At 39.3% G+C, this 25,252-nt stretch overlaps 3 protein-coding genes across 3 annotated transcripts in view; 2 read left to right on the top strand and 1 right to left on the bottom strand.

Annotated features, from left to right (window-relative positions):
* Nucleotides 1-1,105: 1,105 nt before the first annotated feature.
* Nucleotides 1,106-4,418, top strand: LOC125008910. Its single transcript, XM_047586314.1, has 3 exons — nt 1,106-1,952; nt 2,490-2,603; nt 3,522-4,418. Exons 1-3 carry the CDS (start codon nt 1,196-1,198, stop codon nt 3,617-3,619), a joined length of 969 nt encoding a protein of 322 aa, XP_047442270.1. The 5' UTR covers nt 1,106-1,195; the 3' UTR covers nt 3,620-4,418.
* Nucleotides 4,419-4,920: 502 nt separating this feature from the next.
* The window catches only part of psmd1 (proteasome 26S subunit, non-ATPase 1), a 40,691-nt gene continuing 20,359 nt past the window's right edge, over nt 4,921-25,252 (top strand). The window contains exons 1-16 of the mRNA XM_047587007.1: nt 4,921-5,093; nt 6,171-6,214; nt 7,771-7,844; nt 8,118-8,287; nt 8,409-8,617; nt 8,885-9,028; nt 11,152-11,378; nt 12,053-12,113; nt 12,256-12,384; nt 12,516-12,604; nt 14,311-14,389; nt 14,481-14,654; nt 14,749-14,860; nt 15,104-15,300; nt 16,327-16,422; nt 17,022-17,086. Coding sequence (XP_047442963.1) covers nt 5,078-5,093; nt 6,171-6,214; nt 7,771-7,844; nt 8,118-8,287; nt 8,409-8,617; nt 8,885-9,028; nt 11,152-11,378; nt 12,053-12,113; nt 12,256-12,384; nt 12,516-12,604; nt 14,311-14,389; nt 14,481-14,654; nt 14,749-14,860; nt 15,104-15,300; nt 16,327-16,422; nt 17,022-17,086 — 1,886 coding nt within the window. The 5' untranslated portion in view covers nt 4,921-5,077. The remainder of the gene's footprint in view (nt 5,094-6,170; nt 6,215-7,770; nt 7,845-8,117; nt 8,288-8,408; nt 8,618-8,884; nt 9,029-11,151; nt 11,379-12,052; nt 12,114-12,255; nt 12,385-12,515; nt 12,605-14,310; nt 14,390-14,480; nt 14,655-14,748; nt 14,861-15,103; nt 15,301-16,326; nt 16,423-17,021; nt 17,087-25,252) is intronic.
* The window catches only part of htr2b (5-hydroxytryptamine (serotonin) receptor 2B, G protein-coupled), an 8,841-nt gene continuing 1,906 nt past the window's right edge, over nt 18,318-25,252 (bottom strand). The window contains exons 2-4 of the mRNA XM_047587008.1: nt 24,690-25,252; nt 21,866-22,066; nt 18,318-19,934 (exon numbers count right to left, since the gene is read on the bottom strand). The exon at nt 24,690-25,252 is cut by the window's right edge and continues 25 nt beyond it. Coding sequence (XP_047442964.1) covers nt 18,976-19,934; nt 21,866-22,066; nt 24,690-24,957 — 1,428 coding nt within the window. The 5' untranslated portion in view covers nt 24,958-25,252 and the 3' untranslated portion in view covers nt 18,318-18,975. The remainder of the gene's footprint in view (nt 19,935-21,865; nt 22,067-24,689) is intronic.

Genomic DNA, 25,252 nt, shown 5'->3' with positions numbered 1-25,252 from the left:
TTATTTTTCTTTTGCAGTTCACTTAGGTCTCTGTGTTTCTCTCACTGGTCCAAGTGAGCTCCTTGACCCTCAGCTAACTTTCCTGAACAAGGAGGTCAGTATGGTGACTCCAAACCATTAACAGTGGAAGATTTTAAATGTGTAGAGATGGAAATAGATGTCACATTGACTCATCTTTGGTAGTTACGGACAAAGTCAGCTACACAACAGAAACATCCACCACCACTATGTGAAAGAATACCTTTATTACACACACACACACACACACACACACACACACACACACACACACACACACACACACACACACACACTCACACACACACACACAGATTCCTCTTTATTAGGCCATATTGACATGTCTGAAGTTTGTGTTTCACTCTTATGTAAACTGGTTTGTGTGAAACCTGCGTATTGGTATTGGTCAATTTATGGTCATCAGTAAACACTCAATCTCAGATGGACACAGAGGAAGGAATTGAATTTGTATTACAGCTAATGAACTCAACATTTGAGACAGACAGCACCTTTTGATGAAAGAACGATAATGGGTGGATTAAAGGGTTAGAGTCTGGAGAACTTGACAGACTGCACATGTAGTGGAGCACCATTTTTGACCTCACAACGAATCTGACATTCCTGATCCCATTTCTAAGCAAAGCAGGTTTGACTTGTAAAACTCTTGTCTTCAAGTTTGGACTTATTCCTGGTATGTCTTTGTGTCTTTGTTTCCCTGAACAGTCGGGAATCTACAAGATTGGAGGGAAGCCAGGACTCTTTACCATGCGAATTGTGGGAGTAAAGAAAGTGACTACTTCAACCTGAGATTAAATCGTCCACCTTGCATGCCTTTATGAGGAATTCATTAAGAAAAGTACTCTCCCGTGTTTGTGGTGCTTTGTTATCACTGTGGCGAATAAATTATTATGTATTTTCAAATAAATGATTTATGTTTTGTTAATCATTAAATATTAACTTCATTATTAGACTGACGCTGTCTTGGATACGATTGACTGTTGGCACCGCCCACTAGACGGATCAACCAATAGGAACAGGCGCCGAGCGTTTTATGCACCGTCCTCCCTTATGACCGAGAGGAAGTTTGCTGTTTACCGGTCAGGTCGCTGCATGTTTGGGAGTGATTTGAGGGGTCACTATAAATACATTAGATCCGCGGAGTCGCAACTGCGCAAGGATGGCAGATACGACCACGGTTGATACGTTGACCGAGGAGGAGAAAGAGTTTCAGGAGATGATTGCTCAGATTGGAGGTAAAGAGATGATATATTTGGTCAGTGATGCCGACACGAGTAAAGAGGCGGACGAAGGTAATGCTGAGATAATGCAGGAGTTTATACGCGACATGTTCCAAGACAGCAGCCTGGCGAACCTCAATGGACAACCACGACCCTGTCCCTCAAGTCAGGATGACAATACGGCGAGTGAAAAACACATTTCCTGTGGGACTGGTAGAAGCCAAGATTTACCTCTAACAACGAGCCCCAAGGATTTGAAACTGGTGGGAGAGGACGGAGAGAATGAGAGCCGCCCAGCATGCAATGGAATCGCTCAAAGAACAACATCGACGCGGGCTAATATTTACAGCCTAAAACGAACTATAGACTCTGCTATCATCATATTCATCTTTAGAGAGGCATTTATCAGCCAAGGTCCAAACGAGATGTGCGCAAAAGAGATCCTGAAGGACATAAAAGCGCGCACGAAACGTGCCAGAATCACCCGACCCGCTTTAATTGGATTAATACGCAACACTCAAGAGAGCGCCCAGACACGTCGGTGTGTGCAGCTCCTGGAGCGTCTGATCCGCTCAGTGTTTCACAAACACTCACCAGAGACAATATGGGTCGGCAGCTTCATTCCGAAGACCGAGGGTGAAATGCTCAATATAAAGAAAAAGGCCTGCAGAGTGATACACGCATCTCAAACAACAGGTGTAATAATAAATATAATGATAATTGGTTTACACATAATCATACAGCATAAACTGTATTTTTTTCACAAATGATTTAAAACTTTTAAAACTGACTTTTTGATTACTCCATGTTTATAATGTGGCTTGCTCACACACACAGAGGTCAGCAGGACACTATGCAGCTATAAACACAAGTTGCCAAAATGGAAAATAAGGACAGAATCTGTCATTGATATGTAATAGATTGTCTGTTACAATGATATTAGTGTAGAGACAATATGTTTACTCACATTAAGATCATTGTAAACTCACTCAACTAATGAGTAATACTACAATTGAAGTTATTGCAGGGGTATCTGGAACAAACTGTAATGATCTGTGGCAGTGTGGGCTGTTGTGTAGGTCAGCCCATGATACTCATAAGACCTCACATCTCTGCAAACATTTTTCTTCCCAGTCCTGGCTGCTAAGGGCTGGGAACAAAGACAACATTCATAGAACAACCACCCCCCTAGATAAGCTGCCATATAGTTTAATGCTTATTATTGCCTTTCAGATAATACCGCGGATACAGGAAATCCACTTTTCCGGCCATTCCAATGTTGGTTCACTCCTCAAAGTAGAGAACCCAGAGGCCAGGACAGCAACTCTTCAAGCAGCAGGCAACGAGGTAGACGTATCCTCCCAAAAATATGTTTTCTAATGTAGTGCTATTCAAGGTTTTCCTGGGAACAGTGATTGTGCAACATGGGCAAAGGCTTGTCAGTTTATCTTTGGGCAAATAGATAAATACATCTACTCAATCACAGGCTTCAAATGTCCTCTGGTCATTCCAATATTGGTTCAGACCTCAAAGTAGAGAAGCTAGAGGCCAGGCCAGAAACTCTTCAAGCAGCAGGCAAACGGGTAGAAGTATCCTGCCAAAGAACAGTTCACTGGTTTAGTACTATTTAAGGTTGTCCTGGTAACACAGATTGCACAACATGGGCAAAGGCTTGTCAGTTTATCACTGGGCCAATACTCAGACAACTCAATCACACGCTTCTCTTTGATACAATGTAACAAAAGAAGCAAGAGAGTCCAGTTTGGGTTCAGTATCAAAATATCTTGCATTCAAGTGAAGTGCAATGGCCCCATCTAAATAAATTCTGAAATGCACATATATATGGAGCATATCTATAATAATAATAATAATAATAATAATAATAATAATAGTACATTTTATTTATAAATGACCTATGACCTTTCAGGACACTCAAGGTCACCGTACAAAATTGTTAAAATAAAACACAGTTGAAATTACACACATAATAATGTGTAAAATTACACACATTATACATGTAGGCACATAAAAATGACTGCAGATAAAAGTGAAACTACTGAACTGAGTAGAGAACTGAATTTTTTATGTGTTCCGAGAGGGCATTCCAGAGGCCGATGGGAATGTTTCTGTGGATGAGGTTAGTGAGGTGCAGGTCTGTGTAGCATATGTAAGTTTAGATCACACTACAGTCAGATTGTGTAACACTGAAATGAATTGATTGAGCCCAGTTTCACTGTAGTTCATAATGTGTTCATTATTTTTCAGGTGACACTGCAAGAGCAGAGGAAGGAATCCCTTTGAGAACCAGTACCATGTCTGCTGAACCTCTTGTGAATGGGGAACCAGCTGCAAGAGACAGTTGATGTCAGCACATGTGACCTGCATGATAATAACTGTGGACAATCATGTTTTGACTGTGAGGAAAAAAATGATGGCTTTTTTGGTGCTACAGAGCCTTACTACATGTAACAGTGTCGCTTCATGGTGCACAAGTTCTCATCTCTGAGCCAAGATAATATTTGTTTTAAAGCAGCATGTTTTAGAGGTACACATTGTCTTGTACATTTTTTAACAGAAATCCTATCATAGAAACGTGTTCATCGACGTACATGGTCGAGACGGTGCTGTGGCAAGGCTAGCCATCTTATAGCACTGACATAATATATAGTCAAGCACATTACTTGATGCAACTGGAGAAAAGGACTGCTGCTTCTTAGCCTTGAGAACACCTGGCTCAATGTGTGTTAACTGTTCGGTGGTAATTTCAGTAATAATTTCTGAGAATATTAAATTCTTGTGCGAGTAAAAATTGAATTTCAAGATCTACATAATGTTATTTTTCATACTTTATACACAATTTTGCATTTTCCTGTATGCTTGTGTTGAACTATTACACTGGGACCAGCCCTGGCTTAGAACAACTGTAGACTTACCCGCTGTGCTGAAAATTGGAGTTACTGAGGTTCATAAGGGGCTAACCAGTTTTTCCTTTGCATCGTGATTTTTTCCCCTCACTTTAACTTAATAGGATCTGAGCCTTACACAAGTCCCTAACTTCTGTGTGGTGCTATGTGAAATGTAAAACTCTGCTCGTCATTTTTATGTATTTATGTAACCTACTGGTCTCTCAATCCATATCAATAAACACGTTGTGTGAAAGTGTTACTTGGTAGAGAAAATTATTTGTAGTGTTATTTCAAATACATGGCAACTCAAAATAGTTCATCAGACTCTGCCATTACATATCCAGCGTGAACATTTGGCTTTTGATCTCCATCAACTTTATTTGATAGATAAATTGATGATATTCTGAAATTCATATAGACAAAGGGTACAGCTCAACGCAAAATTCAACGCGACAACATGAGCAACACCATTGACAGCAAGCGTGACAATGAGCAATCCAATCCAATGTTCCCATTCGTTTTACAAACGGAATAGATGCAGGCAGTAGAAATGCCGGTGCCTAAAATTAGATATGTTCAAATACAGTGTTTCCACAATTCCTGTTAAATGCGGCGAAAGCGTGTACAATTTAAAAATTTCAAGAAAACTCAGGCTGATCAAAATGATGAGAATTGAGTGAACAATATACTATTTTTGTGTATCTTTTTAATCAGGCGCAAAATAAGCCAGCCAAACAGAAGGTCCTTCAGAAAGGGACTTGCGGTAATGAACAAAAAGGACTTAGCAGCCTCCGTGTTTGGGTTTACCGTAGTGCATTTCCACATACAAAAGTCTTTTACGAACCCCCGAAAACCTCACATAATTTGACAGTTGAACCTGGACTGTGGGACTGAGGCGGGAATAAAGAGCCAACCATGATAACATCGGCCGGTAAGTCACACACGATGCCATTATTTTTGTAGCCGTAACTTTAGCTAGCTGCCATTGATTTAGCTGAGTCACACAGCTAGTCTAGCACTTCTCACTAGTTGTTTACCGGTAATATTCAATAAAACCACCCTGGTGTTTTTTCAGGAATGCAGTTTTTAGCTAAGACTAAGCGAGGTCTTCAATAACAACAATGTTGTTAAGTAATCCGAAATTCAAATGATTTACACTAATGTACTGCTAACGTTTTTGTGGAATTCATCTGCCCCATAGGATGCTAGCTAACCGGTCCCCTCAATGCAAACATGTGAATTGTTTTTCATCTTGGAAGCTGTTCCCAAAGTGTTTGAATAATATATTTTTTAAGCTACTGTTAGTGTAATTTTAATAAATTCAAATTTGACTGCTCTTTAGTCTATTCCGCTATTTGATGTGTTTTAATACCAAAATAAATAAAATCGTGGGTTGTAGTTGGTTATCGGTAGTTTGCTATTCTCTAAACTTCAGTTAAATTGTTTCAATGACTTAGTTAACTTTGTATGACAAGCGCTTCACAACGATGTAAAATCATTTTAATCACGAACAGATTATGGACTTAATTTGAAGGAGAAAAGCTTTAAAAAGCTTTATATATCTCAGGGCTGTTCGATATGCCCGATATATTTAGGTTTAATATTAATATACGATATACATCCCTATATTTTTTCTCGTAAAGTGACCTAAAAGTTTTAGTAGTTGTAAATGGTTATTTAAATGAACAGCGAAAACATAAACACAATAAAAAAATGAGTTCTTTAGCTGCTTATAATGCGTAACAGTTAGCTATACAAATAACAATGATATAAAATAAAAAGTAGAGTATAACAGAAGTAGCATTTTAGAACTTGTAAAGCTGGATGTAAGGTGTAATTTAAATAAAATTAAATTGAATTTTACATTAAACTTGGGTCATTTTATTTATATTTAAATGCACGAGAAAGCTTAGTTTATAGTTTGCCAATATATATATATATTTAAAAATTATGTGTGTGTATATATTTAAAAGGCCAATGATTTTGTTGTTGTTTTTCATTTTTCTAGCTGGAATTATTTCACTCCTTGATGAGGAGGAGCCGCAGCTTAAGGTAAGAAATGTTGACATGATAACTGACAATGTACCTGAGTATGAAAAACTTTCACATGGAGAAAATATTGTCAGATTATCTCAACCATAGAGATAGAGAGGTGTGTGGTTATGTGTAATTTATACTCTTGTGCACGGACCCTCTGCCAGTGTTAGACATATATACTTGTGCACTCGTCAGTAGCTGGATTTACATGGAGACAGGCTACGTTAAGGGTAAACAACACAATAAAAAATGTAGATATGACCCCACAAGCTTTCCAAATCAAGCTTTTCCTTTAATAATAAAACTGTAAAAACAATAGCAACTACTATACTGATTAGAGAGACCTCCATCTTTGATTAGTCACATGATGTTTTCATCGATCTGTGCATGTCACATGTCTGTAAAACGACTGTTCCGATTAAAAGTAGTGGTACATGTGAACAGAATGGATCATCTCACATGTAAACATTTGACCTGAAACCTTCAGTTAGAATGAGAAAAAAAGTTACCATGTAAACCCCGCTAGTCAGGCTTGCTCTGTAAAAACACCACCTAGACACTAGATGGCGCTGTGTCTTGTTAGCCACTTAATTTTGTTTCTACTTCCTGCTTCACTTTGAACTTGTCACTTCACTTTCAACAATAGTGACTGAAACTTTTGCCTGAATTCCGCCCAGATTTCATGGAAATGTGTGTATGTCCAAACCTCTTCAGTTGACCTTTCAGATTCTTTTTTGATCCAAATCAATTAATTTGAGAAGCAGTCGGAAATACTGAAGTGGAAACACCAACAAACCAAAAAAATATATCTGAGTTAATTGAGATTTTTTTGTAGTTTGACTTTTGTCAGATGGCATTAAGTAATGGTTACACCAGAACTGAAACTTGTCACTGAGTGCATATACATGCACGGTCCAAACTATGAGGAATATTGTATATGCTCAGTTGTAGTATACAGGCTGACAAAAGTTAGAATGGTATTAATGATTTCATATCACGATTATTGTGACCATAATTATCACGGTTAACGTTATCATCACACACTGAAATAATTTAACCATATTTTATTTTCAAAAAATAAATAAATAAATCAATGAACTTGAAGATGTAGGACCCATAGCATCATTGAGTTTGAAAGCTGCACATCCACTCTGTGAATAATGAAAACGCAAATTTATTACTATTATCTAACTGATACACACACATATTAACGTCAGTCATCACCAATGTTTTGTCCTCTATTCCTAAGTTCATATGTGATGCATTCAGGTACAAGTTAACTTGTCTTGCACGGGGCATATAGTTGTGGGTGGTGTTCATGGAGATGGTTCATCACATTAGAAGTGCTACCTGCATCGTGCAGGTGCCTTCCACCATGTTTTCAGAGCAAACTGTGCATGCGTGCCAGCATCTGAAGGAGTGAGTGCTGCTTCCTCTCCAGAAATGAGCCATATCACCATGAATTATTTAGTGTGGTAATCAGACATGGTTTTAATGATAACCGTTGGGAATTTTAGTTAGTAGTAGTTGTTACATCCCTAAAGTGTAACCCGCTTTGTTTTGACTTGCAGGAGTTTGCTCTTCACAAGTTGGACGCTATTGTGAATGACTTCTGGGCAGAGATTTCAGGATCGGTAGATAAAATGTAAGTGCTGGTGATCACCTTGGAAACTATAGATGACAAAGGAACGTAACAATAACTTCTCCTTATAGTTAAATTAATTGCATGTCTGTAGTATGGAGGAAAAAATCCTTTAATTCAGACTCAGGAAACTTTATTTGTCCCCTGGGGGCAATTTAAGGCACATGTAAGCAGCCTGATGTGCAAGATCAAGACACTTTGGAGGAACAAAAAAATAGAACAATATAAGTGTTTTCTTTTGTGTGTGTGTGTCTGTAATCAACTGTCTACTTGCAGAGAAGTCCTGTATGAGGATGAGAGTTTTTGTAGCAGAGAATTTGCTGCCCTGGTAGCCTCTAAGGTTTTCTACCACCTCGGAGCCTTTGAAGAATCTCTGAACTATGCTCTTGGTGCTGGAGATCTCTTCAGTGTCACAGATGACTCGGAATATGTGGAGACCATCATTGGTAAGTGATGAGATGGTAGTTGTTAAGTTAATGTGCCATGGCTCATTTGTTTAATATACAGTATATTAATCCGCACATTAAAAGAGAATCAAGCACTTTTATTTCCTGTTCTCTGTTACAGCCAAATGCATTGATCACTATACCAAGCTGCGGGTGGAGAATGCTGAGCTGCCAGAAGATGAGGACAAGAAGAGCATTGACCCCCGTCTCGAGGGCATTGTCAACAAGATGTTTCTGCGTTGCCTAGATGATCACAAATACAAGCAGGCCATCGGCATTGCCCTAGAGACCAGGCGTCTTGACATGTTTGAGAAGACCATCTTGGAATCGGTTAGCATCTGTTGAATGCTAGAATCCTAAAGACTTGTACAAGGATCTATCACGCATGAGAATGAGAATGAGATTGCCCTTAAGAGTTAATGAGAATCACTTTATTGGCATAAAATCTTGATGACATCTTATTCATTTTTACAGGCAGCATCCTCTGAGTTTAGATTTACTTTAGTGCTTTTGATTGTGAGTTGTTACTTTTTGCTCTTAGTTTTGTTGATTTTATTATTATTAATTTTTACTCCCCCCCCCCCTCCACTCATGCAGAATGATGTGAGTGGCCTCCTTGCCTACAGCCTGAAGGTGTGCATGTCCTTGATGCAGAATAAGAAGTTCCGTAACGAGGTGCTGCGGGTGCTGGTCAAACTCTACATGAACTTGGAGAAGCCTGATTTCATCAATGTCTGTCAGGTAATCACTGGAATGTCAAAATCAAACTACCATATTTCCTCTAATAGTCGCGGGGCCTTTATTTACTTTACCAGAATACCCAAATCATGTCAAGTTTTCTTCTGTGCGACATTCTGCTAAAGCTCTATGTTGTTTTGACAATGTTTTATTGAAAAGCTGGGTTCATGTGGCACATGTAGCAACTGCCATCTGTTGGCACTTGTTGTTACTACATCTGTAATTGGCTGACTAACGCGCCTGAGGCCTGTATCACGAAGCGAACACCACTTACCTTGGGTTACTCCAACTTATCCAGCTGATTCTATCCACAACAATGACAATCTGGATAAGCAGTATCACTACGCTGGTTATCAACTCGGTAACTTAACCTTGTGAATCGGTGAACGTGCACATATAAAGGATGGGTTCCAAGGCAGCAGACCAATCACAATCATGAGCGCTGATCCACCAGAAAAAATGAGCAAAGACTGATTCTCCTCAAATATGAAGAAGAAAAAGTAAATCATGGCATAGCAAAGGATTGCAGACTGCATAAATGTGTAAATTACACATCAGTGGCTCAGTTAGTTTACATTTAACACAGCCACGAAACCCAATCACTGTGCAGCATAGATGAATTGCATGTATGACAATTAGTGTCATTCCCCCAGATGTAACCCCTCTGGAGTAAAAAGAAAAACCTGAATGAAATGATCCTGATTCTGAGCTGTGTTTGAGCTTAGCAGGGGCAAATGGCTAAAATATACTCTTCTTTGTGTGGATATCTCCTGGAAGATGAGTTCACGCCGTAATGGTCTTCTCACGATTTGGGCTTCAATCTCAATCGGGTCTTAAATGAAAGGGCACATGATTCTTTCCCAAACAGCTGATTGGCTGGTGAGTGGAGCCTTTTATCAGATTCAGATAAATCCTGAAACTTAGCTTGACCTGAAGCAGGTTTCCCGTTCAGAGTAAGTTACCATGGTAACATACCTCGATAAGAATAAATCCAGCTTTGTGATACCGGAAACCCAGGGTTAACCCTGAAGTTACCTGCTAAATCCATAATCCTACTTCGTGATACAGGCCTCTGGCCTGTATTTGAGGCAGGCCTTTATTTGTTTTTGTAACCAGGCCTCTGGGCATGTTAACAGGCCCTGCTATTAATGGAATACCAGCCACTATTAGAGGAAATACGGTACTCCTGTTGTGGAATACATATACTTGTAATCTGTAAGGCAGTTTGGTTCTCACAAGTTTTGTTTTGTCTCTATTACTAAAGAGTTTCAATTATTTTAAAAAAAAAAAAAAAAAACATCAGAAAAAAACAAACTTGCTGATGCGGGATACTAGCAGTCAATTGAGTTCACCTACCAGTGCATGAGAGTGCGGCAGCTTTTCCTCACCAAATTAAGACAATCAAAGTAGGGTGGGGTGGGTCTTGGAAAGTTCGTGATCCAGGTGCAGCTGATGCTGCATTCAAGACAACTTGGGGAAAAAATTAGCTCTGATTGTCAAACTTGGAAATTACTGGTTTCAAAATAAAAAGCATCTGCTGCACATAGTTTAACGTTCAGCAAACGTTGGAAATATACCAAACTTATTTTTTGCATCCGAGTTAAACTGTAATGTGAACTCTGTGATATCGGAAGTCTGAAATTTCCGAGTTGGAATATAGAATTTCTGAGTTTTAAGGAAAGCATCAACTAAGCCTCCATTTTTTCATTGTAAATTAATGAAGCTGGGAGATTGTGTCCCAAATGCAAACAAAGGACAAAGTTGTTATTATTATTATTATTGTTATATTTACTATTTAATTTTGCAATTTAGAGTTAGAATATGATCAGCTGTTTTTGTGTCAGTTGAAACTGAATTAAATAGTTAAATTGCTAATCAAATAATTCCTCAAATTAATTATCCTACCTCACCCTAGCACTAGTTGTTGTTATTGGAGTCATTGTGTATGTCGGCATATATGTAGCACAGTGTGACTAGGAGAAGATGTTTTATTAACATATCATGGAAGTGACAATAAACTACAATGCAGGTATTGGTTTAACTTCAGTGAACTTGATTTCCCCGATCTGTCTGAACTTCTCCATCGGAATTTCCACTTCTGATTTTATGTCTCCTTTTTGCTGCAGTGCCTGATATTCTTGGATGACCCTCAAGCTGTGAGCGACATCCTGGAGAAGCTGGTGAAAGAGGACAACCTGCTGATGGCCTACCAGATCTGCTTTGACCTTTATGAGAGTGCCAGTCAGCAGTTCCTCTCCTCTGTCATTCAGAACCTGCATACCGTCGGAACACCTATTCCTTCAGTTCCTGGCTCCACAAATACTGGCACTGTGCCCACACCAGACAAAGACAGGTAGGGGTGGAGAAGGAGAGCACAGCTAAGCTGCAAATATGCTTCTGCGCAGGGCCACACAAGGACCTGACCCTTTGCTGGTGTGAGATATTTATACCCGAGTGCTCGTCAGTCTGGCTTACTCTGTAACAGCTCCACCCGAACACTAGGCACTGTATCTTTTTTTTGCCTGTCATGTTAATTTTTGTTTCTACTTCTTGATTACTTACAACAATGATGACTGACTGAAACTTTTGCGGAAGTTTCAGCTGTACTCAAGCCACAATTCCGCTGAACATGAATTATACAAATATCTGTATCTACAGACCTCCTCAGTTGACCTTTCCGATTCTTTATTGATCCAAATCAATCAGTTGGAAAATTGCAAAGATCAAGAAGCAGCTCAAAATACTGCGCTCTGCATCATGACAGAGAAAGATTTGTGTAGGTCATGAGTTACTATGCAGGACATTGAACATACCTTACAAAAGTTCACTACACAAGAGAAGGCCATCCATTGTTTAAAAAAAGCCTTAACCTCTTTGGTGTGCATCTGTTTAAATAGTCCTTAATCAAACTTCCTGAAAAAAAACAAAAAAAGTGAGCAAGCACTGAGATTGCCGCTCACCAGGTCAGTTAATATACGTTATGGAAAACCTAGGACTTGTACCTGAGACTGTGTTTGTGTGTTACAGTGATGCAATGGAGACAGACGACAAGCCTGGCAGCTCACCCACAGGAAAGCCAGCAGAGACAGTAAGGCTTTTGGATTGTTTTCCAGAGTTTTTGTGATCCCAAATGCTGGTCAGGTCTCTGTGTCTAAATGGAGATTTAAATTGGGGGTCAAATCATCATGTTGTCTCTATTTTTATTTTTATTTATTTATTTTTTTGTGTAGAAAGATGAGCCTAAAGACCAGAATGCCAAGATGATTAAGATCCTTAGTGGGGAGATGGCCATTGAGCTGCACCTGCAGTTTCTAATCCGAAATAACAACACAGACCTAATGATTCTCAAAAACACAAAGGTAATGAGATGAACAGAAACAAATAAAATATAGTTTATAGGGTACACTGAACACATTGCACAAAATCTCACAAAATGAGTTATCACAGCTTTCTCCTGAACTTTAATTATGTCTTTCCCCCATTACTCCAGGATGCAGTCCGAAATTCAGTGTGCCACACAGCCACAGTTATAGCCAACTCGTTCATGCACACAGGAACCACAAGTGACCAGTTTCTCAGGTAACTGATTATTGCGGAGATGTACACTGTACAAAAAGTGTTCAACCCCCTTGGATGTTTTCTCCTTTTGTAAATGAAATCACGGTCAATGTAATGTGTTGTTGTTGTTTTTTTTTTTTTTTGTTTGTTTGTTTTTTTTTTTAACAAGAATTAACAAAAAACTACTCTTTCATGTCAAAGTGAAAACTAATTTTTACAAAGTGATGTCAATTAATGAAAACTTATAATGTAGAAAAAAAAATTGCATAAATATTCACCCCCCTTAAAGTTATCTAATTTAGCTAACGCCCAGCTCATGAATGCTGGTAGTCTCACAATTAGTGAAATGAAAATCACCCAAGTGCAGTTAGTGTGTCTTAAGTGGCTGTAGTATAAAGACACATGTATTTGGAAGGGCCAGTCTCTGGTTCATCAGTGTTCCTGCTAAAATCACACAATGAAGACAAAAAAACACTCCCAGAAACTCAGAAAGAAGATTATTGAAAAGTGGAAGTCAGGGGATGGCTACAAAAAAATTAGCAACTCACTGAACATCCTTTGGAGTTCAGTTAAATCCATCATAAAGAAATGGAAGGAGTATGGCACCTGTGTAAATCTGCCTAGAGCTGGCCGTCCTCTCAAACTGAGTGACCAGGCAAGAAGGAGACTGGCGATGGAGGCCACCAAAACACCTGCGACCACTCTGAAGCTTCAGTGGCAGAGGTGGGAGAGACTGTACATACCACAACTGTTGCCCGGGTTCTTCACCAGTCAAAGCTGTGTGGGAGAGTGGCAAAAAAAAAACAAAAAAAAACACTGTTGAAAAAGGCTCATATCAAAGCCTGACTCAAGTTCACCCAAAAAAGACTCCAAGATCAACTGGTGGAAGGTTCTTTGGTCTGATGAGACAAAAATTGAGCTTTTTGGCAATCAGACTAGACTGTATGTTTGGCGAAAACCAAACACTGCACACCACCCTAAACACACCATCCCCACCGTAAAGCATGGTGGTGGCAGCATCAAGCTGTGGGGATGCGTTTCAGCAGCAGGCCCTGGAAGGCTTGTTAAGGTAGAGGGGAAAATGAATGCAGCATCATATTGCCAAATCCTGGAGGACAATCTGAGTCTGTCTACAAGAGTGCTCCATCTTGGGAGAAGATATATTTTCCAACAAGACAACGACCCAAAGCATACAGCAAAAGCTAAACAAAAATGGTCACCATGTGAATGTTCTGGAGTGGCCGAGTCAAAGCCCAGACCTCAATCCAATCGAGAATTTGTGGCAGGACTTGAACAGCTGTTCACGCCCGATCCCCGAGCAACCTGACAGAGCTTGAGCAGTTTTGCAAGAAAGAATGGAGAAAAATTCTAGATGTGCAAGCCTGATACGACAAGTATCCACACAGACTTATTGCTGTAATTGCAGCCAAAGGTGCCTCTACTAAATATTAACTTGAAAGGGGTGAATATTTATGTAATCATGTATTTTTACGTTATTAGTTTTAATTAATTGACATTACTTTGTAAAAACCAGTTTTCAGTTTGACATTAAGGAGTTTTTATTTATTTATTTTTTGTCTAAAAAGCCAAATTGTGTTGGTCATGATTTCATTTATAAAAGAATAAAAGGAGAAAAAATCCATGGGGGTTGAATACTTTCTATAGGCAGTGTAAATAGATGGTATCTACTTATTCCAAATGACCAAAGGCTTTATTTGTTCTTACAGAGAAAACCTAGAGTGGCTAGCAAGAGCCACCAACTGGGCAAAGTTCACAGCCACAGCAAGTCTGGGTGTCATCCACAAAGTAATATTATGGCACAGTGATCATAATACAAAACAAATCAGTCATTTTATGCACTTTTGTCCATCTTATTTTTAACAAAACTTTTTTTAAGGGTCACGAGAAAGAAGCACTCCAGTTAATGGCCACTTACTTGCCCAAAGATACATCCCCTGGCTCTGCTTACCAGGAAGGAGGAGGCCTCTACGCTCTGGGACTTATTCATGCCAACCATGGTGGTGACATCATTGACTACCTGCTTGGTCAGCTCAAAAATGCCAGCAATGATGTGAGTTTTTTTTTTTTAATGTTTGCTAATGGTTGTTGCTAATAGTTCCAGTAATATTCACTGATGGTCTGTTTTCTGTTTTTGTGTTTCATAGATTGTCCGTCATGGTGGTGCCCTTGGCCTAGGTTTAGCTGCCTTGGGCACAGCCAGACAGGATGTTTATGACCTGCTCAAGTCAAACCTGTACCAGGACGATGCTGTTACTGGTGCGTAGACCCTTGACAAAATAACTAAACAAATTTCCTTAATATGAAGGTTGGCTTTAACATTGGCTCCTCAAGTTTGGAATCTTGGAAAATACATTGTCTAAGTTAATGTGATACATTTAGATAACATTTTCATGCAGTTGCATAGAAGTATTCTGACTTTAAAAAAAATTAATGATGAAAAGACACAAAACGTCAAGAATCTCAAACAATACACACTACTGATATAATTTCACTTTCCAGGTGAAGCTGCAGGGTTGGCTCTGGGTCTGGTCATGCTTGGCTCCAAGTCAGCTCAGGCCATAGAGGACATGGTGGGATATGCACAGGAGACGCAGCACGAGAAGATCTTGCGTGGGTTGGCAGTGGGAATTGCCCTGGTCATGTATGGACGCATGGAAGAGGCTGATGCCCTCATTGAAAGCCTCTGCAGAGACAAGGTACAGCTGAAAAGCTTTTAGACAATGAATCATTTACACCTTGAAGTCAGAGTTGCCTTATTAAAGCAAAATGAAGTGATGATTGTAGTGTGCTATAGGTGTAGCATATGTAGAATGATACATAAGTAACAACATCGACTTAATTACCGTATTTTTCGCACTATAAGGCGCACCTAAAAACCTACAATTTTCTCAAAAGCTGACAGTGCGCCTTATAATCCGGTGCGCCTTATATATGGACCAATATTGAGCCACAACAGGTCTCGCAACTACGGTAAGCAGCAGCCGCCGACTTCATTTTCCCCCGTAGAAGAAGAAGCGCGCGGTGCATGCTGAGATATATGACTGTGCGAGGCGTGCCGTTTCATTTCCATTTGTGTGTTTATGTAAAGACCCCAAAATGGCTCCTGTTAAGAGACACGCTTACGACGCAGAGTTTAAACTCAAGGCGATCAGTCACGTAGTAGAACACGGGAATAGAGCAGCAGCGAGATAATTTAACATTAACGAATCAATGGTGCGGAAGTGGAGGAAGCAACAAGATGACCTTCGCCAAGTAAAGGAGACTAAACAGAGTTTCCGAGGGAACAAAGCAAGATGGCTGCAGTAGCGTCTATTCTATGCGCCTTATAATGCGGTGCGCCTTATATATGAACAAAGTTTTAAAATAGGCCATTCATTGAAGGTGCGCCTTATAATCCGGTGCGCCTTATAGTGCGGGAAATACGGTAATGCCTAAAGTGGGAATAGGGATATTAAAAATAGTGTTATCTTACAAAGTCATTGCTGTCAATGAAGCTTGCAGCTAGCAACATTTGATGTATTGAGGCTTGCATTCATACAAAGATGGTAAATCTGTATGTGTATTTCATGTCACATGAAATACAAGCCTCTTCTTCTGAACTCTGTGCCAGGAATTCTTCTATAATAGCTGGATGTGTGACATGACTGAAACCATGTTGATCTTAGTTGTGCATCCAGACACAAGGCGTCAAAGTTCTGCTTTCTTTCATTGTCTGATGACAGGACCCCATCCTGCGACGTTCTGGTATGTACACTGTTGGAATGGCCTACTGTGGCTCCGGGAACAATAAGGCCATCCGACGCTTGCTACATGTTGCTGTGAGTGTTCCCTTCTGCCCTTTGTGATGCTTCCTTTGGGGGGGGTGCTTATTATGCTGGCAGTGAAACCAATGCCAAGATCAAAACCAGGACTTCACAAATGTGGCTTGCCCCATCACTAGACTGATGCTTATTTTAGTGTTGTAATTATGTTATTAAATGTCTGTTATTAAATGTCTGTTGGCAGTTAAGTACTTTATTAAGCATAAATAAGTAGTCTGACATGTTGCTCTTTTTTTTTTTTTGCTCTGTTTTTTCATTCTCATTCAGTTCAGGACATACAGTTGTTTTTGAAGCATTTGCTAGTTATTAAAGTTGTATTTATTTTTGTGTCTAATCTTGCTTAGTTAGTTAACAATGCAAGGAGGATGCATGTGCCAGTGACTGGATTTGCAAACACAATATACTACAGCAATCTAGAAAGCATTTTGTCCTGTAGGTGGCACCTTGTCCATGTTAAATTTATTAGAGGCTGCAATAGTGCATATTGCTGTTGCTAAACTCCTTGATGACACACACTACAACGAAGCCATTAAGATTATTTTCACTTTAGCATCAGCCTAACCTGTTTTTAACGCTTGTTTATGTAATTAATTAAGGTGAGTGATGTGAACGATGACGTCAGAAGAGCTGCTGTCGAGTCCATTGGCTTCATCTTATTCAGGTAGGATCCAGACTAAATTCATTGAGCTCTGCACACTGTCTTTTTATGATATGCACCACAGCCTCATGGTTTGGGCCAAAATTATTATTATTATTTTTTCACTGATGCAACGTTTGTGTATGTTGAGTCATTATTATACATTATTGTAGTTTGAGACAATTCTGGTTAATAGAATAATATAAAAATTCTAGTCCTGCAATTGCGTCTATACACAAACCTTTTTTCCCTTTTAACTAGGCAAATTAAAACGATTAATTTATCAACAAGGCATGGCGTTCACGTTCCAATAGCAGTGTCAAGCAGTATCAGGACTGGTTCTGTGGCCAGTCTGGTAGTGGCGCCAATCCGTAGTGATTGTACATGTACTATATATATACAGAATATAGACATGTCATTGCTTATGCAAAAGCAGCAGTGTTTTTTCTTTATTTTTGCTTCTGTTGCCCTGGATAGCTCTATTTCTTTCTCTCTTTTTTTTTTTTCGCTGACTGGGATGCACTGTAAGATTTACAATAATGTGAACAGGACATTCTTCTGTCAAAGAAACTTGTATTCTTGTCATTGTCTAATTAGAGGTAACACTGCTGTAGTCTCTGATGGATAAATTAAAGTCAGTGTGATTCTTACACTGACTTTCATTTATCCATCAGAGACTATAGTGTTGTTACACAGACCGGCTCGCCAGTGCACAAATATCAGGGTGTACATTTTTAAGCCCAAAAAAGGCTGTGATATTCTGTGTGATCAATTGGCCGCTAGATAAACTTTGTGTAAATCTTCCCAGTGTTTACAAAAGACTTCTGAACCAGAGCAATTCAGTTGCCTACTGTTTTCCAACTTCCCACCATATTGGCTCAAGGATAACTCCCTGACTCCTTGACATGCACACAAACACTCACAAAGAGAACAAGTTCAAATGTCGTATGTTTCTGCTTTTCCTGTTTGTTAATGGGGAGACAGCAAAATAAAAAGGTGACACATTCCAGCTTTGCATGCCGAGTTCTATCCAGAGCTCACATTTCTTATTCTGTTGAAAAAGCATGTATATACTTGTATTTGGATTTCATCGATGTGAATCTGTGTTTCCAAAAAAGCTTGAGAATGTTGTACTTGGTGCCACAGTCTTTGTAATAGACTTTCATGTTACTCTAAAGGTAAAGTGATGCTTAGGATTGATTCAGTTTTCTCCGAACACAGCGAAACAGACAATATTTTGTAGAACACATTTAGGTTCTCGTTTAATTTCATTCATTTTATTTCAGAATATTCTTTTTTTATTCTTATGTCAAACAGCAGGTTACAATATACTAAATACTACTATTACTACTATACAACAGTGCTTTCCAAAGGTCCAGTAGATGCAAATAATATAATTGTCAAAGTGCAACTCATTGACATGTCTGTTGCAGAGGAGTTTTGAAAGGTGTAGTTGTGGCTGTATAAGCATGTGATCTGAGGTTTGTAATATATTGCCCAAGTTGAAATAATCAGCAGAAGAACTTATCTTCATGGAGTTTCCAGGTTGACATAATGAGTGATGGGCTGAACTTTGTAACCTGCCACAGATGTTTGTTTTTTGAAAGTTGACCCGTTGAAACTTTTTGAATTTACGTTGTTATCTATTTGTCATGAAGACCTAGTGAGCAGCATTTTGACCACATAAAAGACAAAAGTTTGACAAATGGACGAAAAGTTGTATTTTTTTTACTTTTTGGTCAAAAAAACATTAATGCAAACTTAAATTTGATGTCAACAAGTTAGGCTTTGTTGTTGTGCAGTGCGCAATAAGTCAGGCAATAAATTACTAATGTATCAAATTGAGAATAATGGTATTTCTCACTCTCGCAACTTGAAAGGGTAGACTATTAATCTAAAGGCATATTTATGCCTTATACACAGCTGACACGTTCTTCTTGTTTGCCATCTTCATTTTCTGTCAGAAGTATTGTGTCTAACATGACACCATTGGATGACTGGGCTGGTGGTTGCCGGGATCTCAGTGGACTTTGGTAGCTTACTGCCCCGATGCCATTCCTCATTCCCCGCTTCATGAACAATTTGGAGTTCTCTGCCATTGATGATCTGAATGAAATCCGTTTAAGGGCCCAGTCTGTAGTTGATGTTTTTGGATGTTGTCCTGTTCCATGACTAGCACAGTTTTTGTAATTACAAGTGATGTAACGTGTGAATGCCTCCCTAAAAGTTTTGTTGAAGAGAGTGTAGACCAACGGGTTGATACCTGATGACACATAACCCACCCAGACAAAGATCTCCATGAGGCGGGCAATCACAGTAGTATCGCAGCTGGTGCACAGCACGGATGTGATATTTGTAATGAAGAAAGGGCACCACATGACTACAAACAGGAGGAAGACTATGCCTAACACCTTTGAGGCACGCTGCTCATTGCTCAGAGTCTGCATTGACTTCTTGCCCATTGTTGACATTCTGCGAAATGATATGTCGTCTCTTGTTGGCACATTCATTGAGTTTGTGTTTGTTTTTTCTTGCATCCTCTGGTGTCTGCCATCCACCACATTCATTTGCTCAGCTTCAGGTGAAGTCATAGTCTGTTCCCTTTGGAACACTGTGGAGATTGTTGGGTAGCTGAAGCGCTGAGTCACCTTTGATCTGAGCAAATAAACCTTTTTGCGCAACACCTGCACAGTAAGTAGATAGATGACCATCATGATTGTCAGAGGGATGAAGAATGCTGCCAGTGAGCCAAAGATGATAAATTCCCAGAAGGTGTCTGTTTTCAGGAGGCATGTGTGGTTGCTGTTGAAGGTGATGTTGTTGGGAAGATGGTAGTTACTAAGCCCCTTTATTGGAATTGGGATTGCAATACCTGGAAATGATAAGAGTGGTTAATACAGTTTCAAATATTTTGTATTTTTTATGTATATAAAAACTAATACGTTAAATACATGCAATAGAAAATGTTTATTATGTGATTTTAATGCCAAGAATAGTTCTATTTTTTTTTTTTTTTTTTAAGCCGTGTGCAGTATTCCTGTCCAGTCCCTTATAGCTACAGTGGGGGAAATAAGTATTTGATCCCCTGCTGAATTTGTAAGTTTGCCCACTTCCATAGAAATGATCAGACTCTGGTTTTTATGGTTGTTTACTGGTTATGGGTATAGACAGAATATCAGTCGAAAATGCATAAAAAACACACAATCTAAAAGTTATAAATTGTTATGTATTTTATTAAGGGAAATAAGTATTTGATCCCCAAGCACAACACAAGTCAGTACTTTGTAGAGAAACCTTTGTTGGCAAGCACAGCGATGAGACGTTTCTTGTAGTTGGTCACCAGGTTTGCACACAGCGCAGGAGGGATTTTGGCCCATTCATCTTTACAGACAGTCTCTAAATCCTTCAAGTTTCTTGGCTGCCTCTTGGAAACTCGGAGCTTCAGCTCCCTCCACAGGTTTTCGATCGGGTTAAGGTCTGGAGACTGACTAGGCCACTCCATGACCTTAATATGCTTCTTCTTGAGCCACTCCTTTGTTGTCCTGGCAGTATGTTTTGGGTCATTGTCATGTTGGAAAACCCACCCACGAGGCATCTTCAGTGTTCTTGCTGAGGAAAGAAGGTTTTTGTCCAAGATGTTACAGTACATGGCTGCATTCATTGGCCCCATAATGCAGTGAAGTTGCCCTGTACCCTTTGCTGAAAAACAGCCCCAAAACATGATGTTTCCACCTCCATGCTTAACCGTGGGTATGGTGTTCTTTGGGTCATACTCACGTTTTTTCATCCTCCAAACACGGCGGGTCGAGTTAATGCCAAATAGCTCAACTTTGGTTTCGTCAGACCACAGCACTTTCTCCCAAGCCTTCTCTGAGTCATTTAGATGTTCACTGGCAAACTTAAGGCGGGCCTGTACATGTGCCTTCTTGAGCAGGGGGACCTTGCGGGCACTGCAAGAGTTCAATCCATAACGGCGCAGTGTGTTGCCAACTGTTTTCTTGGTGACGGAGGTCCCAACTGCTTCCAGATCATTAACAAGCTCCTGGCGTGTTGTTTTAGGCTGCTCCCTCACCTTTCTCATCATCATCCTCACTCCATGAGGCGAGATTTTGCGGGGAGCTCCAGACCGAGGACAGTTGATGGTCCTTTTATGGGTCTTCCACTTGCGAATAATGGCACCAATAGTTGTCACCTTCTCACCAAGCCTTTTGCTGATGGTTTTGTAACCTATACCAGCCTTGTGCAGGTCTACAATCTTGTCCCTGACATCTTTTGACAGCTCTTTGGTCTTGCCCATGGTGCTGTAGAAGTTGGAATGTAAGAAACTGATTCTTAGAGCAGGTGTGCTTTATATACATGACGAGTTAAGATCAGGAGTATTGGTAATTAGTTGACTGAGCACAGCTGTGTGCCACATGCGCACCAGCCAATCTGTAGGAGCCTGAATTCTAAGTGAATTGTTGGGGATCAAATACTTATTTCCCTTAATAAAATACATAACAATTTATAACTTTTAGATTGTGTGTTTTTTATGCATTTTCGACTGATATTCTGTCTATACCCATAACCAGTAAACAACCATAAAAACCAGAGTCTGATCATTTCTATGGAAGTGGGCAAACTTACAAATTCAGCAGGGGATCAAATACTTATTTCCCCCACTGTATGCGGTTGTTTATCATCATATTTTGTTGTATGGAATCCAATCGTTATTTCCTAGTCTATAAACCAGATCTGCCACAGATCTTAAGTCAAGAATTTGTTGTGAAGAAAAGTCAAAGAAAGCTGAATTGGTATGCTTACAAATGGATATGAGCCACACCAGTGCAATCTTGACCATTGCTTTGGCTCTGGACTTGTACTGGCTGTGTTGAATTGGCTTCTTTATGGCAATGTAGCGGTCCAGTGAAATGGCACATAGGTGCATAATGGATGCGGTAGAAAACAGCACATCGAGGAAAAGCCAAATAGGACATAGGAACTCCGGAAGAGGCCACCCAGAGTCTAAAGAGAGGACGAGACAGATATAACTGAGACATGCACGCGGGCATACACTTAAGTAATTTATTATACTTTAGTGTAACTAATCTCTGTTCCAAAAAGAACTTGCTCCCCACCAGTTACTGACGATGTATTATAATTGCAAAGGATTAAAAATAACACTCATGCAAAGATGTTGTTTATCTCTGTGAGAGATGACTTTACTGGAAAAAGAAGGGTTCATTGACTGTTTATGGAGCTAAAAGCTCTATGTGGATGTGGCAGAGATTGTTCTGAACAGCAGAGACTACTTTGAGTTCCAGGCATATAACTGGTAAGTAATCATTCTGGCTTTTGTCTCATTACTCATTAACATTGCAAAAGGCTATTGGAAATATTCCTTTAAGTATTTTTTTTGTTTTATAATACTGCACTCGTAACACTTAGGGAGTTTTTATTAACTTTCATGTGAAATATTTATTCATTGACAAATACTTCTCTTGTTCTCAAAGAAAATCTGCTGTACCTTTTTATGAGGTGTTAAGTCGCCTGCCAAATTCAATAAACAGTGTAGCATGCAGGGTCCAGCGAGCTGCAGAAGTGAACATTGAGTGAGGAATGAGTAAACTTTGGTGAGACAGTTGCCGTCTTATCAATTTAACATCCAAATTTGACTTGCTTTGGAGCACCTGAGTTTGTGGTAATTTTATAATGTTTTGATGCATAATGATTGATAATAATCACTTGATGCCAGTCCATAACTCTTTAAAAATAATGCAACATTATTGTAGTGGTTTATTGGCTTGCATTTTGAGAATATCCTCAAATGCCAGCCAATATAAATAGTTTTATGGACGGTAATGGTTATCTAGCTATTTCTGGATACACAATACTGCATAGTGATTTGTTTTATTGTATTGTTCTTTGTACATACCTTCTTGTTTAGAAATTTCATTTTGATTTTATTTCATTATGTTTTTGAGTAACTTGTTTACTCACTTAGTTCATCTTTTGTCCAATTAAATATGCTTCTTGAAAGGACTGTGTTTGTGAGGAATTTAAGTCAAATATATAGAGGTATGCTTAATACTAGGTGGGCCTTAATGGATACAGTGATCCTAAAAAGAGTATAGTAAAACTTGTTAGCCTCCCCTCTCGCTCCCCCACCTCTGTTTTTAGGTCAGGAGGTTGTTAAAAAGACCACAGTTACTTAACCACATTCTTTGTTTTATAGGTTTACTGGCTGAAAACCAAATGCCTTCTATTGTAGTTCTAGTACTGCTCTCCATCTACAAGATAACGAGTGTAAATCACGAGAGATATGATTGGTTGATTAACTGAAATCCCAAATAATTACATATGTAACTCTTGCCTGCAGAAACAGAAGAGTTGTATTAGATGTAAAACCAGTCAAAACTATTTGGTGATTTATTTGTTGTGCTATCAGTCAACACAGGCATGCAGAATTGGGAAATTTATCTTCTTAATTAACATTGATACCAGTCTTAATTCAGAGCATTCACAACAATATGTCAGTCTCTCCCATTGATTGTGTTTTTACGACTTGGCTAGAGTTTCTCATTTTCTTTTTGTTTTCTAAATATTCTCTCTATCCCCTAATTACTTTAAGCACTGTCCGTTTGGGGCCACTGGATGCTGTACTGCCCTGTTTTAGTTGGCCTTTACAGTGATTTTGTAGTTTTTTTGTATTAAGTATAGTGTGAGTTAGTTTTGCCCTAAAGCCTTGAAAGTCATGATAGTAGTAATATTGCTGGTTTGCTCTGTCTTGTGCTATATGACTATGTGTGTCTCATGCTCTTTTGCTAATGTATTATGCGTCGATCCCCCTTTTGACAATTTGTCTGCACCGTTTTCTCTGCTATGCTTCACATCACATTGAGTCCATATATGCTCCTGTGACCTATTCCATCTTAGCCCAGCACTCTGATCTTCATCTCTCTAAATAGAAGGGTAAAGGCCACTGCCTAGAACTGAAAACAAACTTGACAATTTAAGTATAACTATATATTCAGTATTTATTTATCATTATTGTTATTATTACTATATTATATATTTTTTATTGCATCATTGTAGCAGACAAAAAATGTGGAGCTGTACGTTTGGTGGAACACAGTGTGCACTTACACAAATTACTGCAGGGAAAATTTTATTTTATTAAGACCTCATAAGATCTATTGGTCTACTATTTTTTTCAGTGGATTATTAAGGCTAACAAAGGTTAAATTTGGCTTTACTGTGATTTTGGAAGACTTTCTCTGTAAAATGTGTGTAGCTGTTTTTCTCTTTGTCCCACTGACAAATGGTCACTTCCTGACTCACTTTGGACCGTAGTTGTTTTAAATATTTGCTACAAATTGTTTGCTTTGTTTCTTAGGTGCTTTACCCAAGTTTGTTTATTACCAGTCAGCTATTTTTGAACCATTTTAACACTATGTTAATTTATAGAGTAATTTCTATCTTTCAAATCATATGTTTCATTGAATTCAGTCCAACCCAATTTTCTTCACATAACTCAATATTTCTCTAGATTCATTTTAGTATTTATTGCTTTGGTATCTGTGTTATAGACAAAGGTAACACAGATCAGGTATCAGGTTTGCGAACACAATACCCATGCTAAACTTACTGTAAAGAACTGTGACGAGCGCAATGGGCATCACTAGGAGTCCCACCAGCAGATCAGCAACAGCAAGTGACATCAGAAAGTAGTTGGTGGCATTTTGCAGCTTTCTTTCACGTGACACAGCAAGAATGACCAGGATGTTCCCTCCAATAGTGGGGATGATGACCATGACAATGAGCAGGGCAGCCCATTTCAACTGAATCTCGGGTACTTTGCCTAAAATGAAATGAATGGGTGGTGCATGTGTTCCGTTAGCCTCAAGATGTGCCATGACTGGCTGCGATATGTTGCTGCTGAGATTACAGCAGACCTGAGTGTGGGTCGGGGGTCTGATCTTTCTGGTGTTGAACACTCGGTCAGCATGGTCACCAGGTCCCACGGGCAAGGGCACAGGTAGGCCGGGACAGCTCAGATTCAGTGCACAAAATGCTTCATCTCTTGCGCAGTGTAAAAAAAAAAGTTTCCTATGCAAAAAAAAAATGGTATCCTGGTAATAATCCTGCCACGATTAGTACTTCCACATTGAAATGTCAGGCCCTTGCTTCCTTTCCAGGCAGTTGATTCTC

This window comes from Mugil cephalus, chromosome 6 (genome assembly GCF_022458985.1).
Source record: "Mugil cephalus isolate CIBA_MC_2020 chromosome 6, CIBA_Mcephalus_1.1, whole genome shotgun sequence".
Classification (NCBI taxonomy): domain Eukaryota; kingdom Metazoa; phylum Chordata; class Actinopteri; order Mugiliformes; family Mugilidae; genus Mugil; species Mugil cephalus.
This window is presented reverse-complemented; position numbering and strand designations above follow the sequence as displayed.

Bases quoted from the DNA above. Each gene is read 5' to 3' on its own strand.
- LOC125008910 (XM_047586314.1), top strand. From the start codon at position 1,196: ATGGCAGATACGACCACGGTTGATACGTTGACCGAGGAGGAGAAAGAG. The intron at 1,953-2,489 runs GTGTAATAATAA...ATTGCCTTTCAG, and splicing joins ACACGCATCTCAAACAACAG to ATAATACCGCGGATACAGGA. The intron at 2,604-3,521 runs GTAGACGTATCC...ATTATTTTTCAG, and splicing joins TTCAAGCAGCAGGCAACGAG to GTGACACTGCAAGAGCAGAG.